Source organism: Erythrolamprus reginae, chromosome 1 (assembly GCF_031021105.1).
Source record: "Erythrolamprus reginae isolate rEryReg1 chromosome 1, rEryReg1.hap1, whole genome shotgun sequence".
Classification (NCBI taxonomy): domain Eukaryota; kingdom Metazoa; phylum Chordata; class Lepidosauria; order Squamata; family Dipsadidae; genus Erythrolamprus; species Erythrolamprus reginae.
Window position 1 is genome coordinate 226672249 of NC_091950.1, and position 20657 is coordinate 226692905.

General features: G+C 41.0%; 1 protein-coding gene across 3 annotated transcripts in view; it reads left to right on the forward strand.

Moving 5' to 3' along the window:
• The window catches only part of COL4A2 (collagen type IV alpha 2 chain), a 206614-nt gene that overhangs the window by 95340 nt on the left and 90617 nt on the right, over positions 1-20657 (forward strand). For all 3 annotated transcript variants that reach the window (XM_070732373.1, XM_070732371.1, XM_070732372.1), the window contains 7 exons: positions 8665-8799; positions 8893-8937; positions 11846-11962; positions 16798-16869; positions 17863-17898; positions 18000-18062; positions 20597-20632. In XM_070732373.1, the coding sequence (XP_070588474.1) occupies positions 8665-8799; positions 8893-8937; positions 11846-11962; positions 16798-16869; positions 17863-17898; positions 18000-18062; positions 20597-20632 (504 nt within the window). The remainder of the gene's footprint in view (positions 1-8664; positions 8800-8892; positions 8938-11845; positions 11963-16797; positions 16870-17862; positions 17899-17999; positions 18063-20596; positions 20633-20657) is intronic.

Genomic DNA, 20657 nt, shown 5'->3' on the forward strand with positions numbered 1-20657 from the left:
TGAAAAATACACGTGAGATCAAAATGTTCATCAGGGGTATACATTGGGGTAGATAGTAATCATGTTTCAATGTCCTGGAATTCTGATCCAGAAATGTACTCTTGTGTTCCTTGAAATAAATAAGCAATATCAACCAAGAGTCTAGTTTTCTAGACAGACTGATTGGGAAACTTTGATGAAGTAGAGAGTCCTATTATTAAAATAAGCTGTGAATGGGGGTGGAAAGTAAAGTTACAAACTTGAAGAAAAGATTCAGTAATTTTTTGCTTTATGAAACTGAAATGTTATTGCAGGCAGAGATTCGTGTCATATTGATTCCTAACAGGAGGAAAGAGAGAATGCTTTGGATCCTGTGAACTATGATGTGGGATTTCAGAGGACTTAAATAGTTGCCTTGCACAACTTCTTTTCTGACTCATAATAGCAATACACATTACAAGTAAAAATTCTTATTGGAACATATTTGTAAATTAGTGAAGCAGTGCTCATGGTACTGTCAAATCTCAAGCGCAAGGTATATTCCACATATATGTGTTGTTTTATGTTACCAAACTGTTTTGTAATTCAAGGGAGTTACTATTAATTATAACAATGTATAGATTAGTTTTCTCCGATATACAGGTAGTCTTCAATTTACAACAGCAATTGGGACTCAATTTTTTATCACTAAATGATGCGGTCCTAAAACATGGCCACATTGCTTAGCTACAGCAGTCTCTGCAGTCTTTGTTGCCATCCGTAGCTAAATTACTAGATGAGGAAACTTCCTGCCAGCTCTCCACAGCCAAGATAGTAAGGAAGCAGGCAGGAATGTGCACGTCCCAAGCGGCTGGCAGACAGGCTGGAGGTAAGTGCCTGCTATTGAGTAGAGCAGTGGTTTTCAACCTTTTTTGAGCTGCGGCACATTTTTTACATTTACAAAATCCTGAGGCACACCACCAACCAAAATGACACAAACAAACAAACAAATAAACAAACAAACAAATAAATAAATAAATAAATAACCCCCTCATATATACAATCCCATGTAACATCCTATTATAAATACAGTCAATCATCAATCATCCCTCCTCAAATTTATATCATTGTCTCATTTCTGGGTACTTCTCCTGTCTTTCCCCCTTTTCTCTGTCATGTTTCTCATTTCTCTCTCTTCCTCCCCTTTTTCTCTCATTCCTTCTCTCACTTCTCCTCTTTTTCCATCCCTGTCTCTCCCCCCCCCCCCTTATATGTGTGTGTGTATATACACTCGAACCATTTCCAAAACCAGGTGAGGGCTGGGTTTTTTTTCTCTTTTATTCTTTTCAAAAACAGGTGAGGGCTGGGGGGGGTTCTTATTATTTGGGTGCTTTTTACCATATGCTTCAAGAATCACCTCTCTCTCTTTTGTTTCTCTATCCTCTCATTCTCTGCCTCAATCATTTTCTCATTTCTCCTTTTTTCTCCCCTTTTTGTTCTCATTTCTCTCTCTCTCCTTTCCTCTCCCTATCTGTCTCTCTTGCTTTCTCTCTCTTGCTATCTCTCTTTTTCTCTCTTGCTTTCCTTCTCTCTCTCTCGTTCTCTCTCTTATTTTCTTTCTCTCTCTCGTTCTTTCTCTCATGCTTTCTCTCTCTTGTTCTTTCTCTCTCTCTGTTGCTCTCTCTCTCTCGTTCTCTCTCTTATTTTCTTTCTCTCTCTCTCTCATGCTTTCTCTCTCTTGTTCTTTCTCTCTCTCTTTGTTGCTCTCTCTCTTGTTCTCTCTCTTATTTTCTTTCTTTCTCTCTCTCTCTCATGCTTTCTCTCTCTTGTTCTTTCTCTCTCTGTTGCTCTGTTGCTCTGTTGCTCTCTCATTCTCTCTTATTTTCTTTCTCTCTCTCTCTCTCTCTTGTTCTCTCTCTCATGCTTTCTCTCTCTTGTTCTTTCTCTCTCTGTTGCTCTCTCGTTCTCTCTTATTTTCTTTCTCTCTCTCTCTCTCTCTCTCTCTCTTGTTCTCTCTTTCTCTCTCTGTTGCTCTCTCTCTCTCGTTCTCTCTCTTCCTTTCTTCTCTGTGGAGGCCGGCAAAGGTTTTCCTTAGTTTGAATGTTCCGAGCAAGCTGGCAGGGGAATGGGAAGCAGCCCCTTTAGTGACAGCCCGGGATGGGACTGTGAGAGCGGTGGGCGTTCCCACAGCGCTCGGAGCGGCTAGCAGCCGGATCGCCAGCACCGCTGCAGCCACCGTTGTGGGAGGAGCCGCGCCCCAAGAAAGCCGGAGACAGCCACAAGTGGAAGCCTCAGCCCTGGAGCTCCCACTTGCAGGAGCCACCCCTCCCCCGGTTATTGCCCGCCGCCCCCGCCGCCGCTATTACCAAAGAGAAGCCATGGGCACGAGGGGGCCGACTTTCAAAGCAACCTTTGCCGGCCTCCTGCGGGAGGGTGCCAATAGCCGCCACGGCGACAGGCAATAGCCAGGGGGGCGGCTTCTGCAAGTGGGAGCTTCAGGGCTGAAGCCTCAGCCTGGAGCTCCCACTTGCAGAAGCCACCCCCCCAGGGCTGGAGCTCTCACTTGCAGAAGCCGCCCCCCCCAGCTATTGCCCGCCGCTGCCGCTGCTGCTATTAGCACTCCCGCCGCAGCTCACGACACCACAAGTGGAAGCCTCAGCCGCCCCCCCTCCCCGCTATTGCCCTCCTGCCGAGCCCCAAGCTAACCTGCTGCAAAGAAGGAAGGCACAAAAATGAAGGCGCGAAGAAGGAAGACACAAAAAGGAAGACACAAAGAAGAAAGCCAGGAATAAGGATGCTCAGCTTCCGGTCTCGGAAGCTGAGCTTTGCGGCACACCTGATTGTGTCTTGCGGCACACTAGTGTGCCGCGGCACACCGGTTGAAAAACACTGGAGTAGAGGATGAGTGAGGATATGAGAGTGTGAAGGAGGTGCAGCATCCTGGGGAAGTTATACAAGAATACAAGGGAGGTGGGGCAAAGGTCAGAGAGGGAGAGTGTGTTAAAGTGTATGGGAATGCATTAGGATGTAAGGGAGGTGTGATGAGGGTCAGGGAGGGTGCACGTGGATATGGGGGGGTGAAGACAAGGATCAGGGAGGATTCAATTCAATTCAATTTATTAGATTTGTATGCCGCCCCTCTCCGAAGACTCGGAGCGGCTCACAACAATAATGCAGAAGAGTGCATGAACCGCTGGCACAGGGCAAGCACAGGGAGGCTGAGGCAGAATGTTTAGGTGGGGCAAATTTGCCCCACGACTTGCAACCTTTCCTACCAGCTTGCCTGCTGAGAAAGGTAACAAGAAAGATTACAGATGGGGATCATGTAACTGCAGGGTGCTGCAACTGATAGTATGTTTTGGGATGACTAGAGTTACAAGGACTAGTTGCAACTACGGTTCAATTCTGTTATAACTATGAACTGCCATTGGACAGAATGGTCATAAATTGAGGGTACTGCAAGCTACCTGTAGAAGTCTCCTGATTTTAGAAACAGCTTGGGCTGTGGCGAAGGGGGCGTTTGCCCAGGTTCGCCTGGTGCATCAGTTGCAGCCCTATCTGGACCGGGACTCACTGCTCACAGTCACTCATGCCCTCATCACCTCAAGGTTCGACTACTGTAATGCTCTCTATATGGGGCTACCTTTGAAGAGTGTTCGGAAACTTCAGATCGTGCTGAATGCAGCTGAGAGAGCAATCATGGGCTTCCCTAGGTATGCCCATGTTACACCAACAATCCGCAGTCTGCATTGGTTGCTGATCAGTTTCCGGTCACAATTCAAAGTGTTGGTTATGACCTATAAAGCCCTTCATGGCACCAGACCAGAATATCTCTGAGACTGCCTTCTGCCGCATGAATCCCAGCGACTGGTTCGGTCCCACAGAGTTGGCCTTCTCCGGGTCCCGTCAATTAAACAATGTCATTTGGCGGGACCCAGGGGAAGAGCCTTCTCTGTGGCGGCCCCGCCCCTCTGGAACCAGCTCCCCCCGGAGATTAGAATTGCCCCCAACCTCCTTGCTCTACAGAGAGGGGTGGCATACAAATCTAATAAATAATAATAATTAACATTTTAAGCAATGTAGTCTCATAACTTGTCCAGCAGGCAGAATGAACCAAGAATGTGGCAGAAGAGATATATAGCATTTAGACTTATATACCACTTCACAGCGCTTGCCACCAACAACCTGGGTCCTCATTTTACCAATCTTGGAAGGATGGAAGGTTGAGACAGCCTTGAACCTACTGAGATTTGATCTGCCAAACTGATGGCAGCCGGTGATCAGCAATATTGCACTCTAACACTGCACCACTGAGGCTCGTATAGGAAGGAGTTGCATTTTTCTTTTGTAGAATGAATAATCTGTTTGCTAGCCATTATAAATGCAATCTTCTTGTACAGAGTATAGGAAACAAATAGAAAAGGTCTTATCAATACATGAATATATTTCAAATTTGTGAGTAATTGTGATGTTCTCACAAAATGCAATTCATATTCCTCATGTGGCTGATAGGGCCAATAACAAAAATACTGTTTTAGATTATGTTCTGCCGGTGTGTTTCAACTGCCTGTAATTACTGGGTAATTAGTCAGGAAGACACACACCATACAATAAAAGGAAAACCCAAAAGTTTTTATAAACAGAAAAACAGAAACAGCTCACTTTTTAAATGTCAAAGGGATTTTCTGGTACACACAAGGCACAGGTGAAATGCAATTCAATTGCTCACCCAATAACTGGTAAATTGAGTCCAATTCTAAAGTCCAGAGAGTCCACACACACAATCCTGAACAGCAAAAAAACACGATCTTGACGAAACAATGAATCAGATAAAGTGCCATGAGGCTAACACACCAGGCTGCACTTTTATCTGTAGCACTAATTACAGCAGCCCCACCCAACCACAGGTGGCCTCATTTTCTCTTGTAATAATCCTTCAGTTGTTATCTCCTATACAGTGATCCCTCAAGTATCGCGAGGGTTACGTTCCAAGACCCCTCGCGATACTCGATTTTTCGCGATATAGTGGTGCGGAAGTAAAAACACCATCTGCGCATGCGCACCCTTTTTTCAATGGCCGCGCATGCGCAGATGGTGGAGCCGGGGAGCGACTAATACAGTATTAGATAGCTCGTCCTTTCGCCCGCCCGCCGCTCGTTCGTCTGTTCGCTGCTCGTCCTTTCGCCCGCCCGCCGCTCGTTCGTCCGTTCGCCGCTCGTCCGTTCGCCCGCTCGCCGCTCATTCGTCTGTTCGTCGCTCGTCCTTTCGCCCGCCCGCCGCTCGTTCGTCGCTTGTCCGTTCACCTGCCCTCCCGGCGTTTGCCGCTCGCCTGTCCCCCGTTTGCCGCCCGCCCGGCCGCCGTTTGCCGCTCGCCTGTCCCCCATTTGCCTCTCGCCTGTCCGCCGTTTGCCGCTCGCCTGTCCGCCGTTTGCCGCTCGCCTGTTCACCCGACCGCCCGGCCGCCGTTTGCCACTCGCCTGTCCGCCGTTTGCCACTCGCCTGTCTGCCGTTTGCCGCTCGCCTGTCCGCCGTTTGCTGCTCGCCTGTTCACCCACCCGGCCGCCGTTTGCCGCTCGAGAGCAAGAGGGGGAGAGATAGAGAAAGAGAGAGAAGGAAAGAAAGAGATGAGAGAGGGAGGAAGAGAGTGTAAGAGAGGAAGAAGCAAGATAGAGAAAGAGAGAGAGAAAGGAAGATGAGAAAGGAAGGAAGACAGTGAGAGAGAGGAAGAAAGAGAGAGAGAGAAGAGTGGAAGGAAGAGAGAGAGAAATGATAGAAAAAAAGGGGGGAAAGAGAAATGAGGAAATGATTGAAGCAGAGAATGACAGGAAAGAAAGAAAGAGACAGAGAAGTGACTCTTGGTATTTTTAATTTATTATTTTTTGAAAAATCGCGATATAGCGTTTCGCGAAGCTCGAGATCGCGAAAATCGAGGGATCACTGTACATCACTCTACCCATGTGTGGATGTGTCATTAATTCTTGTTCAGAATCCAGGGATGATACAAATGATTGAACTCCTCCTGGGCTGTCTGCCAAACTCCCCTCTTCCATGTCACTCACGCTTCCTTGGTCAGAGGAGACAGATTCTACTGGAAGCAAAACAGGCCTGCGGCATGTGTATGTTTCCCCCAAATCCACCTCCACATTGCTTGGGGCAGGAGCTGGGGCAGAGCTAACCACAACAGATTATAACAACCATCCTAATCTGTTACTGGTAATAATTTGTAATTCTCATGAAATTTCATGGGAGTCTTTTATCTATATTGTCTTCCTTTAACCAGCGGTGGATTGCTACCAGTTCGGCCCAGTTCTGCGAACCAATAGCAGTGGTGGCAGAAGGCTCCATCCACCTGCTTGGAGGAGTAGCAATGGGTTTTAGAACCCACTACTACATTTAACTATGCCAATCATAAAAACTATTTTCCAATCCAAAGGCTATTAATAATTTGATATTCTGTTTGTTTCTTTGTTTATTCAATTTTATCCCGCCCTTCTCCTTAGACTCAGGGCGACTTAGAACAAGTTAGCAATAGCACTTTTTAATAGAGCCAGCATATTGCCCCCACAGTCCGGGTCCTCATTTTACCCACCTCGGAAGGATGGAAGGCTGAGTCAACCTTGAGCCGGTGATGAGATTTGAACTGCTGACCTACAGATCTACAGTCAGCTTCAGTGGCCTGCAGTACAGCACTTTACCTGCTGCACCACCCCGGCTCTTTTTTTTGTTTGTTTGTATCCTGAATTTTATTTTTACAAATAATTAAAGGTGCTTTTTTGAGTTTATCAGGTAGATACAATTCCAAAAAAAGCAATTACCCCTCTTTTATTTTCTAAAAAAAGTGGCCTTATGTACCAAATTCCCATTTATAAAAAAAATGAAGCAAAAAAAAAGGAATCGGGAATAATTGAGTAATTACCACAGAAGGTGCCAGTAAACAGACTGCTGTCCATTGGTATACAAATCTAATAAATTATTATTATTATTATTATTATTATTATTATTATTATTATTATTTTGGTGGATTTTGCACAAGTAAAAATAATGCTTCATCTTCCCAGTTGCTCTGCTAGCTTTCTAACTGTTATGGGACTTAGATTATTGAAAATCCTTATTTCATAAAAGTGCAACTCTATAAATAATGTTAAGAGTGTAGGCAACTAGTGCCATCTAAAGGTCTATTTGGAAAATTAAAAATGGTTAAAAACTGGAGAAGTGTAAGCTATAAAATTGGTGTTTTGACACAAAGCCCAACATGTTTTGGATAAAATCTTTATTCAGGATTTCCTGATCGAATAGGGACTTGGACTTGGTTTGCAACAATTAAATACATTATTGATGGCAAACACAAGTACTAGATTCACATACCATGCCAAGTATCCAGGGATACATGAGTAAATTATTGCAACCTGGTTCACATCCCATAAGCCATAGTTTAGACCAGTGATGATGACCCTCTGGCACAGGTACCACAGGTGGCATGCAGAGCCATGTCTGCTGGTATGTGAGCCGTTGCCCTAGTTCAGCTCCAATGTGCATGTGTGTGTTGGCCAGCTGATTTTTGGCTCACACAGAGGCTCTCAGAGAGCATTTTTCGTTTCCAGAGAGCCTCAGGAGGCTGGGGAAGGGTGTTTTTACCCTCCTTCTGGCTCCAGGGAAGCCTTTGGAGCCTGGAGAGTGTGAAACACGGGCCTACTGGGTCCACTAGAAGTTGGGAAACAAGCTGTTTCCGGCCTCCGGAGGGCCTCTGGAAGGTGGGGGAAGATGTTTTCGCCCTCCCCAGGCATTGAATTATGGGTGTGGGCACTCACGCATGTGAAATACCGTGTGCGCATGTTCTTTTGGCACCCGAGGGGAAAAAGGTTTGCCATCACTGGTTTAGAGACTTCAATTTCGGATGCTATTTGGAACCCTGACAAAGCCTTTTTATGTAATAACTAACAACTTGAAATGTACCTGGAAACAAGCAGGAAACCAGGGCATCTCTTATCTTATTGGTGTAATGCTTCTGAAACAGTTCTTACCTATTTCAGGTATCATTGATTTTCAAGTGGCCTTCAGTGGAATTGAAGTAGCCTTCAAGGAAATAAATATAAATATAAATAGAACATATTTAGTAGTCCATCTTCAAAGTAGTAGAAGCTACGAGAAGCCACCTTTTTCTCAAAAGCTGAATCTAGTCAAATGCCCTTCCCCCATCGTATTCTCCACTGTTGTAGAGACATGAATTTAGGAGGATGATCAAGTTGTTGACCTTCCATTGTAAGGTGAAAGCAACCCTGTCCAGAATTAAAGCAAAGGGGGCTCCAGAAACTCATGCTTTCTTAACATATAACTATTCAGTCTTGCTGGGATTCAGTGTCATTTGCTTCATGCACTTCTTTGCTCAAGAGTCTAGCCATATCTGCTGGCACATGAGCTGTTGCCCTAGCTCAGCTCCAGCATGCACGTGCATGCCAGCCAGACATTTCTGTCACTTCATCTCTCAGATCACTTTGTTGAAAAATGAAATCCCTTGGCATCTGCTGACAGGAGAAGCCAGCTGTGTCCAGCTTGTCCAGTACCCTCATCATCTCTATAAACACATACTAGGTTGGCGTTTGTGATCCTGCAGTTTTTATAAACTGCAAAGGCAGTATTCATTACTGTGCAGATACACCTTGTCTATTTTTAGCAGTACCTGAAACATTTGTGGATTGTTGTTTACAGGGTTATCCAGGACTGCTTGGACCACAAGGACCCCCTGGGCCATCGGGAGTGATGGGCATACCAGGACTTTCAGGGCACAAAGGGGACAAAGGTGAACGAGGTAGACCTGGCATTACTGGACCCAAAGGAGAAGCGGTAATTTTATAACTTTTAAGAAATCAACTTCACTGTAAACAACAAATGCAAAAAGTAGGCAAATGAAACATCATGTGTCCCTTTTCATTATAGGGACAAAGAGGAGTCACAGGATTTCCTGGTGCAGATGGAGTTCCTGTAAGTAATTGTTTATTCCTTGTATTGAAATTTAAAACTGTTATAATAGTCTTTCCTGTAAATAATTCAAGTTATAAGTAACCAAATAATGCATATGATAAAATAAAAAACAGCTCATTTTTTTCTCTCCAGCCAAACTCAGACTAGTATAAAATACAAAATCAGCATTAAAAACAAACCATAATCATGTTTTTAAAAGTTATTTAAATTAGCTGAAATGCTTTTTTAGCTGTTTTTGCATGGGTGATGCTAATGAATTTTCATGTTGCACTGTCCAATGATCTTGATGGGTTGGATCTTAGATGTTAGATCTCAGACATAGACAGACTAGAAAGCAGAGATTAGAATAAATGTTTTGCATGCTGTTTTTAAGTATTTCTTTAGTAGACCTATATAGCACTCATCTCATCTTTATGTGACTCTAGGCAGCTTAAAATAAGCACAAAATACAATCCCAGAACAAGTGCAACTGATGCACAGCCTTGAGCTATGCCCTCCTAGCCATGGCTTCTACTTGCTCTTTCAGCAGGAGCCATGAATCCAAGAGGACCCCGAGATTATGCACTGATCTATCTAGGGCAATGCCATTCTATCCAAAACCAAAGATGGCAGGTCTCCAGAACCAGGGGTTTAAGTATCCAGATCTATCTGGTCTTGCTTGACTAACACACACACACACACACACCATTTCTAAAACTGGTCCAGAAGCATATTGTTTTTGATGGTATCAAAAGCAGCTGAGAAGTCAAGAAAGTCTGCATCACCCAATCCCTCTCCCATCAGAGGTTCTCCAAGAGTGCTATCAGTCCATCTTAGTTCTATATCCAGATCTGCACCCTGATGGAAAGGGGTGCAGATTATCTACTTCTTCCAGAGTTCTTTGAAGCTCTAATGTAATTAACCTTATCTACAACTTTCCCTAGAAAATTGTCCACAATGTTGGGGTCCAGAAGTATTCCTCAGAAAAACATTTAAACCGAAAACAATCTGGTGCAAATTTTAAACATCTATTACTTCACCCTTTGCCAAATTCTGGACATAAGAGCCATGAGAAATGAAGGGAGAAGCATTCTTGGGCTAGCAGAGTTTCTAACTGCTGCCTTGCATAAAATAAGAAGCAAAGTACGTTTATTCCTAGACACTTTCACAGAAATCCCCAGACAGATTTCCCAGTACCAGCTTCCTCTTCCATGCCCTTTGACATCAGACCTTTCTTTACCACCCACATACATCACTAAAACGAAATTCCAAATGGCTATTTTCAGCTGCTTGACTCATTCACCCACGCCTCTAATGTGTTTTGCAGTGCAGAACTAAAGCTAGAAAATCCTTTTCTTTTTCCACGTATGGATGTTGCATTAACTTTCATGGGACTTGCCTTCAGGCAGCACTTGAAAGGTAATGTAAGGTCATACAAGGAAAAGCAGCCTACAGATGCTGCAGAGTATATCCTGAAGACAGAGAAAAGGAAAAAGCAAGCCATGTGATTTTATGGGCAGTGGTCACACAAATTTATTATTCACAAGATCTGGAAAATTAGCCATTAATAATTTTCAAGCGTGAAGCACAATGGAGGATTTATTTATCATATATGATAAGCTAACTATTACGTTCTGTTTTTTACCCCACATCCTTTAATAAGAATAGCATAATTTATAAGAATAGCATAACTTAAATTAGCACAAAGGAGCCACCACCATTTATTCTATTCCTATTTGGCCCTCCTTGGGGATTTCTTGGAGTATATATGCTCCTCGATGTAGAGATATAATATTACCGTAATTCCTTGACATGTAGTCCTCTAAAATGCTAAGTAACTACTGTGTATTTATGGTAAGTGTCTTTAGGAAATGAATGGAAGGCATAGTGAGGCTATCTATTTCTATTACTTCAAAATGTTTGGCAGTATCATGCAACATCCAGCCAGGAATGTTTGGAATTAGAGTTTTTGACATAAAACATTTTGCAGTCTGAAAATTTCCATTTTGAGCTATTCTGGAGCTTTCTGAATTCAAGAATGTTTCTCTTCGTTCTCTAGTCTGTCTTCCCTATCTTGAATATTTCTTTTTCTGGAAACCATTGTCAGAATATCATTTTCTTTTAGGTAGTATTGAATTTGTACATTTGTCTGCTCCAAGAATGAGTCAGCAAGCTAAAAAAAACCTTACCGTTTTTTCCAATGTCACTCCCAGGAATGTTTAGATTTGGCAGTAAGCTAAATCCTTGATAAAGAAAGTATCCAATAATCACTCCTACCTTCTATAGCTATTTTTCATTTTCTCTTATACAATTCACTATTGGTATCAATGGGAATAGCAAAAGTATAGATCAATGATGAATAAAATTTGAGCCATTTGTTTTCCTTTGGAAAGAAAGATGATGAAATGGATTAGTAATGGCTTTTCTTCCTCAGTTCTAATGCACAGATTTAAAATACAACAAAATTTGCATGAGAAGAGACAGTATAATAGAGTGACTTACTTGAACAACTTATCGCATACTTATGGAAATCATTTTGCATCAACTTCCAAAAGGTTACATATAGAATGCAGCCACAGTAAGGTCTTCTTATTCACTTCATGTCATATTTAAACTGGATTTTACTTATTTGAATGCAAGGAATGCAAAGGTATTGGAAGCTGGCTATTCTTCCTTACCTATCTTTGCATTTCTGTTTCTGCTGATATCCTACTTTGTTTCTAGTTGTTTCTTTTCATATTCTCAAAGACATATGTTTGAACTATGGAATAGTATTGTTAATGAAATAGAATTAAATAATACTTTTTATTCCATTTTTCCTGTAGAACAATTGCTTCCACTAATGTAAGAACATTTAGGAACTCCAAGAAAGCCAAGAAGAAGAAAGCAAAAACAGCATGTGATAATTGCATTTATTTTGTCTCCAAAGGGTCACCCAGGTCAGGGAGGATCAAGAGGAAAACCAGGCCACGATGGTTGCAATGGGACCAAGGGAGATCCAGGTTCACAGGGAATTCATGGACCTCCTGGAACTCCTGGGTTTTTTGTAAGTTATGAACACTGAATATATCAATATAAAGCTAACAGCAAAATCAAGAATAGATTGTACCCTTCTACTAAGTAAGAAAAAAGTTTCCATTGCTGGAGGAAACCTAGCATTCTTGTGAATCTACCACATTAGGATTATACAATATGCTGATGTCCCAAAAGTGAAATTCAACAGATTCTGCAGAACTGGTAGTGGAAATTTTGAGTAGTTCAAAGAACTGGAAAATACCACCTCTGGCTGGCCCCAGAGTGGGATGAGACTGGGGATTTTGCAATATCCTTTCCCCTACCATGCCCACCAAGCCACACCCACAGAATCGATAAAGAAAAATTTTGATTTTCACCCCTGTGAACTCCTACAAAAGGTAAAACATAATTACTGTATCAGAAGGGAATTTCAGGTTGAGTAGTAGTCATTTTGGAAAACTTTGCAGTTCAGTCGTCTTATGTGCTCACAATATTAGTACATTAGTTGAGGACCATGATTGATTATAATGATAATTTCGGGGGGGGGGGGTGTTTCATAATAATTTACAGGATTATTTTACGGGGGCTCCTGTGGTGAGATTTGCTGAGGGCAATCAGGTACAGAAGCATCATTGTGGAGCTTGAGTTGTGGGACACCTTGGGCTCTTCTTCAAGCATGCACAGGGGTTCAAGCACGTGCTAGGGCTTACAGTTTAAAAGGACAGTAGAATTTTGTACTTCCCTACGTCACATGCTTTCTCAAGATCTAAAAGCCCCAAAGTGCCATGTTGTGCGCATAGACAAAGAGGGGTAGAGGACTATGTTACAAGAGATGGATACAGGGATAGTGGAAACAAGCCAGAATATATATATCAGTATATATTTTCACACAGTTTCTAATTATAAATAAAATCATGGAGACACACAAGGAAATGAAACAAAGAAGGCAAAGAAATTCTAACATTTTTCAGAGTAGGTAAAATAGGGCCACAGTCTGTTTTAGGCAATAGTAGATAAACAATAATAAGGGAAAAAAGATTTTTATAACTATTATACCATTTGCTTACTTATCAAAAGTAAAAACTTTGCACTCTCCAGATCTTTGGATGGGTGCACTAATTAAATATTTAAAATAAAACACCAATGGTGCTATTAAAATAAATAAAATTATGTCAGTCAAACTGAGCATCATAACATCTAGGACTATATCTCTGAGAATATCAACTGATGAAGAAATACTGACAGTCAGCAATGTCAGCATCACCACCACCGCCACACCACCACAAAAACACACAAAAAATGGCGAAAACAACAGTAACTGTATAGTGTTACATAATCCTATTTGTACCTTTTCAAACAACCAGGTGTATAGTCTAAAGTTAACAGATTCTCTGCACTAATAATAATAAATTTCCATCTATTATCCTGATGTTTCAAGAAAAGAAAAAGCTAGAAAAATCAATTCTAAAATATTTTAGTGAGCAAAGGTTTTCTGGTCAAATGTAAGTTTCAAGCAGGCAGCAGTTATCAAGAGACTTGCTTTTTAGAAAACATTGCTTATTTTCTGAAAGCAGAAAAAACCTTGCAATATTCCAAGGAGAAAAGTAAATGGTATAAAATAAATGTGAAGAAATTTTACCAACTATATAGCAACCCTCTTTAACATGAACTGCATAAAACATAAAATTTGATAGGAGAAGACAAATGATGCTGAAAAGAAAATACTGAAAATACTGATACAAGTATGGGTTAATTGTGTTGTTAGTTAGTTAGCTAGCACACGTTATGAGACTGGATTCCTGATCTGCCTGCCTAGTTGTGGTTTCAATTGCAAGCACATTAGGAATATGACCAATTCAGTCCATAAGATGATAGGAAACCCACAATGAGAGCCATGGAATTGCTGACTAAGTAATCCTGTAAGTGGCACATCCTAACTGAGCTGATTATGGTGCTGTGGAAGGGGGCATAAGTACAAGTTTATACTGAAAGCAAAGACTATCTCTGATTTCATAATGGTGGGAAATATTTTCCTGTTTTTCAGTCATTATTTTCAAGGGGACGTAGTCTGGAAGCCACAAAAGACGAACTTGAGCATTTGATCATAGAACTGATTTTTTAAATTTATTTTTATTTATTTTATTTTGTCAAATATGTATTGGTAGTATACATAGATCTAATGCTTTTAGATACATGAGATGGGTCCTAATAAGAGGGAAACATTAGGACAGAGACGGTAGACATATGGTACATATGCATGCCCCTTACTGACCTCTTAGGAATCAGGTGAGGTCAATAGCAGACAGCCTAAATGTAAAGTTTTGGGGGTTTGGTTACAAAACTGCAGAGTCAGGTAGTGAGTTCTAGGCATTAATTACTCGGTTGCTGAAGTCATATTTTCTACAGTCAAGTTTGGAGTGATTTACTTTGAGTTTGTATCTGTTGTGTGCTCGTGTAGTGTTGTGGTTGAAGCTGAAGTAGTCATTGACAGGAAGGACGGTGTAGCAGATGATTTTATGAGCTATGCTTAGATCGTGTTGAAGGTGATGTAGTTCTAAGCTTTCTAAGCCTAGGATTTCAAGTCTGGTTGCATAAGGTATTCTGTTGCAAGTAGAGGAATGGAGGGCTCTTCCTGTAAAATATCTCTGGACACTTTCTAATGTATTTATGTCTGAAATGTGGTGTGGGTTCCAGACAGATGAGCTGTATTCAAAGATTGCTCTGGTGAAAGTTTTGTATGCTCTGGTTAGTAGTATGATATGGAGAAGAAGCTACATAAGATTAGGTTAATAACTCTTGAAGCCTTTTTGGCGATGTTGTTGCAGTGGGCTTTGGCATTTAGGTCATTTGATATGAGTATTCCAAGGTCTTTTACAGAATGAGGGTTGTCTGCAAAGTCTTGTCTATTCAGCTTGTATTTGTTGATCTGATTCTTTTCGCCAATGTGTAGGACAGAGCATTTGTTGGTTGAGATTTGGAGTTGCCAGATGTTTGACCATTCTGACAAAATGTCAAGGAGGGTAGCAGTGTTATCAGTGGTGTTGAAGAGTTTTACATCATTGGCAAAAGAATTCAGTTGCTTGTAATGTGATTGCAAAGGTCATTTATATAGAGTATGAAGAGTGTTGGTCCTAGTATGCTGCCTTGGGGTACATCACTGTTAACAGGAACAGGATTAGAGAGGGCACTCCCTATTTTGACCACATGTCTGTTTGATAGGAACGTAGTTATCCAGTCATGTAGGGGTCCAAAGATGTCATAGGGTATTAGTTTTAGAAGTAGTTTATTGTGAACCACTGAGTCGAAGGCTTTACAGAAATCTATGTAAATTGCATCTATTGATTTGGCCTGATCAAGATGTGTAGTCAATATGGTTTTGCAGTTAGGAGTTGCAGGTGACAGGATTTTTTTTTTCTGAAACCAATTTTTTTGTTAGATTGTTAGTTTCTAGGTGGAGGGTAGGTGATTGGTTTATGATTGATTCCATGGCTTTGCATGTGATGCAGCATAGAGAGATTGGTCTGTAGTTTTCTACTAGACTGGGATCTCCTTTTTTGAAGATGGGAATGACCGTGGCTGGTGACCATAGGTTTGGTAGGGAACTGGTCCTGGAGGATTTTTCAAAGATTATGCTTATACAGCTATGGCTGTGGAGACCTTTTTTAGGAAGTATGCACATAGTCCATCAGGCCCGATTGATAGAGAAGATTTTAGACTGCATAGTGCTTTTTCAACGTTGTCTTCAGTGAAGTCTTATTTATGTTAAATCATTGTATTTGTGGTATGACTAGGGAATTATGGGCATGAGCCGTTGTTGTTTACAAAGATTGAGCCAAATAATGTGTTGAAGAGGTTAGCTTTATTTCATCGTAGTATTCTTTGTTGTTGGCTCCTTTTACTAGTGGGATGAGTCTGAAGTCCTTGAGTTTGTTATGTACAAAATTGTAGAAAGTTGGATTTGGAACGGAGGTTTTCCTTTTGTTTGCTGTGATAGTTGAAGCATTCCATCTTTATTTGGTGGCATATATTTTTGTAGTGGTTTTTGAAATTGGCTACAGAGCCTGTTTTATTTTTTTCACCAGAGGGATTTTTTAAAATTGTAGCTTCCTTATTGATATGGATAGTTTGTTTGTCTTAGTTATGGTGGCTATTAGTGGTATGTGTAGTCTGATAGTTCTTTTGACATTTAGCAAGAAGATGTTATCATTATAGAGGTCATCAGCAGTGTTACAGCCAGAGAATAGAGTTTGTCAGTCAACAGTTGAGAGGTCGACATCTATGAGTTCATAGTTGGCTTTTTTAAAGTTGTACTTGAGTGCCCCATTATTAAGGTGATTCTTCAAATGGTGTAGATTGAAGCTGAGTCTATCATCCTTTTATTTGTAGTCCATAAATTGCGCTTTTGCTGTTGCAGAATATGAAAATATCCCTAATTTATTGCAGGCTTTTCAGTAGCCCAGTTTTTCACTCCCCTCATTTGGATGGTTTAGAATAAGCAGAGGGCAATCTGCAGTATCAGCACCACACATGGTCCCTCAATATCTCTTTTGTACTCTCTTTATTTATTTTCTTCAAAATTAGTCCTTGGAATAATTTCAATTGCTAACAGCCATTCACATTTTCAGGAATCACATATAAATTATGATGTGAAGCTTAAAGTTTTCTTAATGATCCCCAACCACCAAAATAGTAGAAAGAATTCTACTTATACCCAGTATTTGAGATGATCCTATAAAATTCCCAAGAAAAATAATAGTATGTTGGAAGGGAATTTGGAAGTCTTTTAGTTCAACACCCAGTCTAGTGCAGGAATCCTCAGACAGTACTGGAGAAATGGCTGAACATTTTTATTTCCAATCACTTTAGGGAATCCAGGGACCCAAAGGCCAGAAGGGGGAGCCATTTGCACTGCCTGAAGAATTTGCTATACAGTTCCGGGTAAGTCTCTGTGAACAGTTATAACCTATTAGGAAACTACCATATATTTTCCTCATCATTTTCAAATAAGTGATTCAGATATTTCCTTATAAGTGAAAAAATATATAATTTTCCTTATTCTTTCAGCTTTTTTATACTTTATCAAATACAGACTTGCAGAGGCAGACTGAAGTTTTGCTATCATATTTTCCTTAGCTTTATTCTTTATCAAACATAAATGAAGCAGCCACATTGTGGCTTTCATTTATAAAATACAACCAGTTATTAGTTTAAATAGAAGCATGTCTGTATGCTCTTTGAAATTTCTGAGCCAAATCAAAGTGAACCAGACATGATCCTTCCATTACTGTATGTGTGTATATAAGTATACGTTTGCATGTATATAGACACACACACACACACACACACAGAGAGAGAGAGAGAGAGATAACTTTCAGCTATAAGGCAAATTTCATTATGTTTTCTATGATTTTTCTATTCACGTTTAACTTTAGATTTTACAAATAGCCATAAAGATTTTTGTAAGAAACCTACAAAGTGCTGTTTGTGGACATCTGAGCATTTCAGAAATAATTCATTATCAGATTCCATAATTCCTCTAACAATGACAGAGTGTTTAATGTACTATATTCACTGGAAAAGTTGCGGTACATCTAGAGATGTATCTGTCTTGAAAATAGCCTATGCTGAACTGTGTAGCACAGTCAAACATCAGAAAAAGACATATTTTATGACATTTTATGTTATGTTAGAAAATGTTTTATAAAATTTGTAAAATTTCAGGGCCATGGGAATAATGGCTCCTGGATTTTGTTCACATTCTGTAAATGATACCGTTTAAGATATTTTTGTTCAAAAATTGTTGCCCTATGATGCACCATTTTGATGCACTAAAGGTTAAAGATTACAGGAATGAGAGTTTTAGTAATATACAAAAAATTATGTTCAAGTTTACTAAAATAACATTTCCCATTTTAAATTGTTCTTCTCTAGGGAGACCCTGGTGACCTGGGCTTGACTGGCTTCATTGTAAGTAACATTGGGGTAGATAAATTCCCATAATAAAATTAGCTATCTGTAAAATTAAATAAACCACAATTACTATTTTGAAAAAATATCTTCATTTATAGGGACCACAAGGTGCTCCTGGACTGGTGGGTGAACCTGGTGTGGTAGGACCCTCAGGTCTTCCTGTGAGTATAAAATTCTGCTACTATGACAATAGCTTGACATTCTTTATTATGGCCAATAACTAGAACATTTCAATAAAATTAACAGTAAAATAATAAAAACAAAACTCAGCAATAAGGCAGATTAATAATAAAGCAATAGAATTAACGGTTAAGAAACTAATAAATTATTGACATGCTCTATACCCATAAACGCTTTAATTATTTTAATCACTATCTAGAATAGAACTTTTATAGCAATTAAATAAAATTGATCTATTTGCCTAATCTGTTATCATACTGAACCTTGTGGGGTCAGTACAAAATTTGTCCTTTTGGGGGCTATTCAAATAATGTGACTTAAGCAACTGAAAAAGAGTCCAAGCATCTATTTGAAAACTTATCTTGGGCAGTAAGCCACTCCCATTCAGTCACATGACCTTTCAGCCACCCCTGGTCACATGGTTGTCAAGCCACTCCTGCCTGGTCACATGGTTGGCAAGGCACTCCTACCCGGTCACATGGCCATCGCATGGCCATCGATCCACAGCTAACATTAGAAAACCATCTTTCAGCTGTGGCAAGGGGGACGTTTGCCCAGGTTCGTCTGGTGCACCAGTTGCGGCCCTATATGGACAGGGAGTCCCTGCTCACAGTCACTCATGCCTTGATCACCTTGAGGTTCAACTACTGTAACACTCTCTACATGGGGCTACCTTTGAAGAGTGTTCGGAAACTTCAGATCGTGCAAAATGCAGCTGTGAGAGCAATCATGGGCTTCCCTAGGTATGCCAATGTCACACCAACACTCCGCAGTCTGCATTGGCTGCCTATCAGTTTCCGGTCACAATTCAAAGTGTTGGTTATGACCTATAAAGCCCTTCATGGCATCAGGCCAGAAAATCTCCGAAACCGCCTTATGCCGCACTAATCCCAGCGACCGGTTAGGTCCCACAGAGTTGGCCTTCTCCAAGTCCTGTCGACTCAACAATATCGTCTGGCGGGACCCAGGGGAAAAGCCTTCTCTGTGGCGGCCCCGACCCTCTGGAACCAGCTCCCCTCGGAGATTAGAACTGCCCCCACCCTCCTTGTCTTTCATAAACTTCTTAAAACCCACCTCTGCCGCCAAGCATGGAGGAACTGAGACTTCTCCCCCGGGCCTATACAGTTTATGAATGGTATGTTTGAGTGTATGTTTTCTTTTTAATAAGAGGTTTTTAATGACTTAATTATTAGATTTGTCATATATTGTGTTATTATTGTTGTGAGCCGCCCCGAGTCTACCGAGAGGGGCAGCATACAAATCTAATAAATTGAATTGAATTGAATCAAGCCACACCCACACAATAAGCCAGGCCCACAGCATGATAGTAAAAACTTTTGCAGCCCTTCACTGTGTTGTGTTTGGGCCTGGGCCAGCTATTGCCCCCACAGATGGGGGAGACGCGGCACACAGTGATTGTGAAAGCCTGGCTGACAGCCAGGATGATGCAGCTGACAGCCAGGAAGATGTAGCCAGCAGTCAGGAAGATGGGGCAGAGAGCCAGGACGAATTGGCAGACAGTTCAGGGGAAGGGGCTGGCAATTCGTCAGACAGTCTATCTTCTCTCAGCTCGTCTGCAGGACAATACATCAATTTACGCAGCCGTAGGGCCTTACAAAGAAGGGGTCGCTTTAAGAAGTAGGAGAAACACACCTGGGCTGGGTGTGGTTCCCTTAATGAGGGCTAAACAGCATAAAAAGGGAACGGGGCCAAGGCAAACTGTGGCTGATTATCTGGGTGGTTTGTGGTTTGTTCCTGCTCTGAAGTTCCTGCTCTGAAGTTCCTGCTCGTGGATTGTACTTCAGCATTGGGGGAGTTGAACGCTCTGGGACAAGCTGCTGCTTTTGTGCTGTGAATATTCAGAGATTCTTGGACTATTTCTGCTCTATGACTTTTGTATGGGTTGGCTTTTGACTGAACTTTGTAGCTGATTGAATTTTGCAACGAATCCTCTTGGTTTCTCCTGAAAGCAAGGACTATTTGCTTTAGTCTTTTTTCTTTACTGTTTAAATACAAGTTTGCTGATTAACTATCCACGTATGTGTTTGACCTTCTTTTCTGGACCATTAATCATTGCTTCAGGCCGGTCAGGCAGAACACACTGTACTGGGCCAATACAACTGCATCATCTACATAATGGAACATAGTAGTAGAGCATCAGTTTGAAGGAAAGGTTTCCATTACTTCAATGTTGTGAGAATGTTGTGCCATCCTCACAGATGGCAGCTCCAAGTAACCAAGACAGTATATGATGTACATGAAGTGTGGATTATCACAAATTGTTAAATTTGCTGATTTCCCTTCTATTTAAATAAACAAGCTTGTAATTTAATAAGTGTAATAAATTACTAAAAATTAAATATTCATTTTCTTTTATTTAGGATTCTCTTTTTTAAATTTATGTATTTTAAGTACATTTAGTAGACAGTATGTGAAGTAACTGATGTTTTTGCATGTATTTACATGAATTGAACATTTCTGAGCAATTACTCTGTTTCTAAAACATTGTTTTTAGGGACTTCCAGGACCCCCAGGACCTCCAGGGCCCATTGTAAGTATTTGAGGACTCATTTTAG